General features: G+C 41.4%; 1 protein-coding gene across 1 annotated transcript in view; it reads right to left on the minus strand.

Annotated features, from left to right (window-relative positions):
• Positions 1-1,141: 1,141 nt before the first annotated feature.
• Positions 1,142-7,129, minus strand: part of LOC116400571 (sodium channel protein type 2 subunit alpha-like) — a 33,331-nt gene continuing 27,343 nt past the window's right edge. Inside the window, exons 2-4 of the mRNA XM_031878479.1 lie at positions 3,275-3,439; positions 2,695-2,838; positions 1,142-1,336 (exon numbers count right to left, since the gene is read on the minus strand). Of these exons, the coding sequence (XP_031734339.1) occupies positions 1,175-1,336; positions 2,695-2,838; positions 3,275-3,397 (429 nt within the window). The 5' untranslated portion in view covers positions 3,398-3,439 and the 3' untranslated portion in view covers positions 1,142-1,174. The remainder of the gene's footprint in view (positions 1,337-2,694; positions 2,839-3,274; positions 3,440-7,129) is intronic.

Consider the following 7,129-nt stretch of genomic DNA (forward strand, 5'->3'; position numbering starts at 1 on the left):
TTATCTCAAAACTCCTCATTTGTCAGCATAAATATTAAGTTTGCTATTAAAGCAAAAACTTCAGTGCGAGAAGACGACATGTTGAGTGCAATTGAAGGTGATTTGGGTTAATTTAATAGATTTTAGATATATTTAATGGATCACTTCACATTAATAAATCATTACTGCATCTGTAAATCTGCACAAACATATTTACTAGAGCCGCTGTAAATCAAAATTAAAATATATATTTCTTAAATCCCTCGACCGTTTTACGATTTGGCTTTTTGGGAGACGAATAAAGGTTTAATTCGCAGTGAATGCATGTTAGCGTCACTCAACATGGTGTAAGCTACACAGTTAGCATAAAGCCCATCACTCAACATTGTGTAAGCTACACAGTTAGCATAAAGCCCATCACTCAACATGGTGTAAGCTACACAGTTAGCATAAAGCCCATCCCTCAACATTGTGTAAGCTAAACAGTTAGCTTAAAGGCTATCACTCAACATTGTGTAAGCTAAACAGTTAGCATAAAGCCCATCACTCAACATTGTGTAAGCTAAACAGTTAGCATGAAGCCCATCCCTCAACATTGTGTAAGCTAAACAGTTAGCATGAAGGCCAATACTTAACTCATTGTCTAAGCTAAACAGTTAGCATAAAGCTCATCACTCAACATTGTGTAAGCTAAACAGTTAGCATGAAGGCCACCACTTAACTCATTGTCTAAGCTAAACAGTTAGCATAAAGCCCATCCCTCAACATTGTGTATGCTAACCTGTCAGCCCAGAGCCTCCAAACCTTTAAATTGTTAGCATCTCTTAACATGCTGCACTATCAATACCACTGTTAATGCTGCCAGGACACATCCAACACACATACACACGGTACATATACTAGTGTACAATAACACAAACGCACTCTCACATGCATCACAATATGTGCGTCAGGCCTGCTGCAGTCACACCTACTAAACAACATGAAGCAGTGGAGCTTCAGAAGCCCGCAGCCTGCATTCATTTGTTTATATTATCACCCACACTGCCGTCAGGGCGGCCCGGCTGCTCCCACACACACACACACACACTTCAACATACACTACTTTCCCCCAGGCTGAAGGGCTGCTGCTCTGTATCTGACCCCTGACCTCCCCACAGATATTTCCCCGCAGTCAGCAGCACATCATAAGACGTCATGCAGGAGTACATACAGTAGCAGCAGTAGTGTAAGGATATGAGTGGACCAGGATCTTGATGGCGATTCTGCGGATGGGGTTGAAAGGGCTGAAGATGTAGAGAGCTGACGTGGCAGTGAAGCGGAAGATGGCCTTCCCTTTGTTCAGGACTATGAAGGTCTGCAAGAGAGACAGAACAACACGTTCATCAAAGAGACGGAGTAAGCAGAGATGATTGGGTTTAATTAATTAGGGGCTCTTATGATACGAAATATTACGATAAGATGCAATAGGACACGACGGGATAGGACAGGACACGATACCACACAATAAGATACGAAATGATAAGACTTGATACAATACAATACAATAGGATACGATACACAACAAAATTATAAAACTCAATACGATTCGATTCTAAAGGATGGGATGGGATACGATGCGCTAAGATTCAATACGGTAAGATTAGGGATGTTTGTCTTGGACTCAAATGCTGCACACATGATGTGACACATGTCACATTATCATCATAGCTGCCTCCAGAGTAGAAAATAAAAAGAAACAGACAAACAACATGTACATGTGATGTTCTGATTGTTTTTTCTTCACCTGGAGGTGTTCAGGTGCTTAAAAGACAATTACAAAAAGCCGCCCTTGGTCTGATCAGAGCCGGTCAGATGATAACGAGTGTCACGCTTCAGCGGATTGTTCTTACTCCAGCTGAGTCGGTCCACCGTTACGTGGCTGACTTGAGGGGCTTGGCTATCCTCTGTAAGTTTGGAGCACTGGAGGATGAGCTGATGGAGGACCAGCTGGCTGAATGCACAAATAACCCGAAAGCAAAAAAAAAACAAAGACGCTGCCACCGTCCCCTGATGACCTCACACCAAGACCGAGGAAACAGCATTTCAGGCTGAATCTACGGTCGGATTAGCATCTAGAAAGAAGGAGAAAGTTAAAGCTAAATTGTTTAATTAGTGTAACACAACATGAACACAGGCTCGGAGGTGCTGAGCGTGTTTTGTTTGTTCCTGCAGAGCATTTCTGGTTTGAACCCGGAGGAAACGCACCTGAGCTAAAGAGAGAGAGAGCAGGAATGGAAAGGGGGAAGTAATCCCTCAAGAGACACGTCGCGACAGAGAGAAGACAGGAACTGAAACTTGTTGCGTCTTGGTTTGTTTACGTTCTGTTGCTCCAGTTATTTTATTTTACATAGTGTTTGTTATCTCCATGCCTTCTAGTTTGGTCAATTCCAGCTTGAATCACGTCTCCTCTGTCTTATTTTTGCTGGTTTAGCGGCTGCAAAAGCTGCACAAAGCTTTTGTGAATTCGCCCCTGAGAGTTTAAAACTGTGGACGACGAGACAAACTCGCTCGGTCACCTCCCCCTCTGGTCTTCAGAGAAGTAGGCTACCAAAGAGTCCATTTATCTTCCAGGGATTCTCCAACAAGGGGAGACGGGGTAACACCTTCACACACACACACACACACACACACACACACACACACACACACACACTCTCTCTGTGGGTCACCTACCCTCTTGTCTTTGAAGTAGTACTGGTCGATGTCCTCCAGGGGAACACCCACCAGATGAGACGGGATGTCGGCGAAGATGCGCGGCAGCTGTTTTCCTGCCTCCAGGTCGGGCCGGCGCCGGGGGAGCACCACGTCGCCCAGGTCCTAACACACACACGCACACACACACATACACACACAAACACACACACGTTGCATATTTGCATATAAAGTGGCTTCACTTTTTACACACTTTATTGGGTTATAGATGTCATTTTAAATAAAGTGCCAGAGCAAAAGGACTGAATACCTATTGTACATCATTTTAATTTTAATTTTCTTCTATTCTATATTGATGTTTCTTGTACATATGTTTCATAGAATTGTTTTTATAATTCATATCTCACATGTCTGCCTGCTGAAGCTTCCTTACTTATCTACATTTTATTCAGCTTTTAACCTCAAATATTTAATTCCTTCTGGCTTATCTTAATATTAACAATGCTTATAAGTTGTGATTGTCAGGTGTGTGTGTGTGTGTGTGTGTGTGTGTGTGTGTGTGTGTGCGCGCGCGTGTGTGTGTGTGTGCGTGTGTGTACACCTCCTGGTAGTGTTTGCTGCGTCGGGCCCTCTCCTGGGCGATGCGCTGCTCGATGGCCGCCAGGGAGTCCGGCGTGAAGCGCTGAAAGCTCTCTGGTCCCATTGGAAACACACAGCCAGCCATCTTCTCATCCTGATCCTGCTGCTGACTGGCCCAGTTTACCAGCTGGAACAATCAATATGGAAACCAATAATCAATAATGATGACAAACAACCCTTTAACATCCTTAATTCAGCAACAGTTAAAATATTATAATATTTCAGTCAAACGAATTTCCCTCAAGCTTCAGTTTCCTTCCTCTACCTCAGTGAGTGGTTTCCTACATTACCCAGAGTGCCTTTCACCAGCATTGCTACAGAACTCCATTCATCGTGAACATGCATGTGTGTGTTAGCAAGCTTTAAACATTGAATTCAAACTGCTGTTTCAATGTTCGGTTGTCAGACTTGACTCAAGTTCTACAGACTTAAGATCACGACCGTTTCAGAGCAAACAGGTGTTTCAGTTTAACGAGTGACCGTGTTAACTGGTGACTTTCAGCCAAATGCTCGTTGTAACTTACGTAAATGGTTGGTTGTAGATAATAAACACAGATAAATCTGTATTTAAAATATTTCAAGATCTTTTCCTAAACCTATATTTCACGATCTTTTCCTAAACCTAACTAAGTATTTTAACGATCTTTTCCTAAACCTAACTAAATATTTCACGATCTTTTCCTAAACCTAAGTATTTTAACGATCTTTTCCTAAACCTAACTAAATATTTCACGATCTTTTCCTAAACCTAACTAAGTATTTTAACGATCTTTTCCTAAACCTAACTAAATATTTCACGATCTTTTCCTGAACCTAACTAAGTATTTCACGATCTTTTCCTAAACCCAAATTAATTATGTCATGATCTTTTCCTAAACATAACTAAATATTTCACGATCTTTTCCGATTCATCAACAACTCCAGACATTAAAAATATATCCTGCAAAATACTTTGTTTCCATCATCTATTTTATGTGGAAATATTTAAAAGTAACAGATTATAAATCAAGTGCTTCTGACCCTTTAGGACCCTGGGGAGTGGCTGCTAAGACGAAGCTGTATGTGCGTATACAGTCTGATGATTATGGGATGTCGAGGTAATGAAGTGCAGGCCGACAATAGTGTCTCATCAACACGAGTTTAGAGTTACACTGAGAGAGACATTGACTACAGGATTACACAGAGTTTGAGAGTGTAACAGGTGTGTGTGTGTGTGTGTGTAGGTGTGTGTAGATGTGTGTAAGTGTGTGTGTGTGTGTAAGTGTGTTTGTGTGTATGTGTGTGTGTCCAGACCATCTGCCTCGGACCCTAATTGAATGATTAGACAGGCCTCGTTTTTCAACCCTTCATGCATTTATTCTTCACAGCTCCCAAATCTGATTTCTGAAGTGTGTGTGTGTGTACGTAAACGTGTGTGTGTGTGTGTGTCCACATCAAAGGAAAATCCAGCTCTGTTTTCCATCCTTATCAAAAGCTGTCATCCACTCATTCTCTCTCTCTCTCTCACACACACACACACACACACACACACACACACACACACACACACAGGCTGGTTCCATTCTGCTGAGGCTCTCGGTCACGTACACTCTCTCTCTTATTTGAGTCTTTACGTGTCAGGACCTGGTCTCTGTAACAGGAGATCCACAGTCAAAGTGGGCTTCCTTACCTCCTTTCCTCTCCTGTCCTCTACTTCCTTTCTATATTCCCTCCTTTCCTTTCCTTCCCTCCCTCCTTCTTTCCTCGGCTACCTCCTCCTTTCCTTCCCTCGGCTACCTCCTCCTTTCCTTCCCTCCCTCTTTCTTTCCTCGGCTACCTCCTCCTTTCCTTCCCTCCCTCTTTCTTTCCTCGGCTACCTCCTCCTTTCCTTCCCTCCCTCTTTCTTTCCTCCTCTGTTCCTTCTCAACCTTCTTTTAAACTTTTCGTCCCTCCTCTACCTCTCCTTCGCTGTTCTAGCTCCTCTCTCCTGGCCTACTTCCTCTTTCCTTGTTTGCCTCCTCATTCCTCTCCCTCTCACACCCTAAAGTGAGCTCACGCCTCTGATCTGAGGTCTTGGGAGACGTTTCCTGACTTTAGTCTGGTCTTAAAGTGGAGTTGAGGACTAAGTGGAGTTCAGCAGAGTCTCTCAAGCTCTCTGCTCCTCCTTCAGCTTCAGGCTGAAACATCAAATTACCAACAGACACTTTCATATCCGCTCTCTGTTTCTAATGAGCTTCCTGTTATTCCTCATTGTGTCTTTGTGTTGTTGTTGACAACTTTTCTTCTTCTGTGTTTTAGCCTCAAACTGAAAGCAGACCTTTAGCTTCTTAACAAAGATGTATTTTGTGTTTAATGTGAGTAGTACTACACAGAGTACTGCATAACAACACATCAGCGGAGTTCTCCTGCTAATGTCAGCTGCCTTGCTCAAGGGCAGACTTTGATTCACTCACAACACAAAGAAACAGTTTGATGTGGAAAAATAAGAGACACCGAGAAAGAGGAGAGGAAGTTATATAACTAAATAAATAAATAATACAAATTATAAAAATCTCGGTCAAAATACTGACACGGATGATTAAACAAGCCCCGCCCCCAGAAACGTCACACACACACACACACACACACACACACACACACACACACACACACCCTTTGTAGTTTTGTAGATTTAATTTTTCTTATCAATCAACACTCTATAACCCCAAATGACAAAAGTAAAAACGTGTTTTTTTGTAAATGTTTAAAAATCTAAAATGGAAATATCTCATTTACATCATCAGAATTGGATTTATTGCCAAGTAGAGTAAAAGTAAAATTAAGGTAAATATTGCATAAGTCAAGAAACAGAAGAAAAATACTGTGAAACATGAAAGAAACACGATAAATATACAAGAAACACACAGAATACAAGAAAAATATAAATACAAAAAATGAATTACAAAAATGAAACACTACAAAACATATGTGTAAGAAACATAAATATAGATAAACAGAAGAAAAATACTATTAAAATATGAAAAATACTATAAATAAATATGCACAATAAATGTTCAGTCCTTTTGCTGTGGCGCTGTATTTAAAATGACATCTATAACCCGATATAGTGTGTAACAAGTGACAGAATGTAAAGTGAAGCCACTGTATATGTAAATATGCAGTGTGTGTGTGTGTGTGTGTGTGGTACATGTTTTATGTCCGTTTATAAAAGTGCACGTATAATACGGGACACATTCATGTTTGTATTACGGAAGCCTGAACATGACGACATGAAATATGAAGGAAGTTGATATGAGATTTTAGATGGCTACAGGTTTATAGACACACACACACACACACACACACACACACACACACACACACACACACCTCATTATACCACGTGTGATGCATAAACATGTCAACAGAATAAACACTCAGCCGACCTGTAATTGGAATACGAGCCAGATTTCTCTTTTTTATCTCAGACTCACTAAAACCATCACAGGTGACATTTCTGCTGTGGGATGAAGTCCCTGAACGCAACATGAAGGGTCCTTAAACACACCACCGATCAAACCTGTACTACTATTTAAAAAATGTACGTCATGACTCCAGTGACTCCGCTCGAGGAAGAGTAATGTTTCACATTAGAGGTATTAAATAGTTTTTATTTGAGGTTTAAAGTCTGGAACAACACCAACAATAAATGCTGCATGTTTCTTAAAGCAACAGAGTATTCCTTTAGTGAGCAAACGCAGCGTCTGTTCAGGCATCCATCAGCCTGTGTGTGTGTGTGTGTGTTCGTAGCCATGTGTTTGGCGTAGGTGCATTGCATATTCTGTCCTTTATTTCCGTA

This window comes from Anarrhichthys ocellatus, unplaced genomic scaffold (genome assembly GCF_004355925.1).
Source record: "Anarrhichthys ocellatus isolate YVR2014 unplaced genomic scaffold, GSC_Weel_1.0 scaffold182, whole genome shotgun sequence".
Classification (NCBI taxonomy): Eukaryota; Metazoa; Chordata; class Actinopteri; order Perciformes; family Anarhichadidae; genus Anarrhichthys; species Anarrhichthys ocellatus.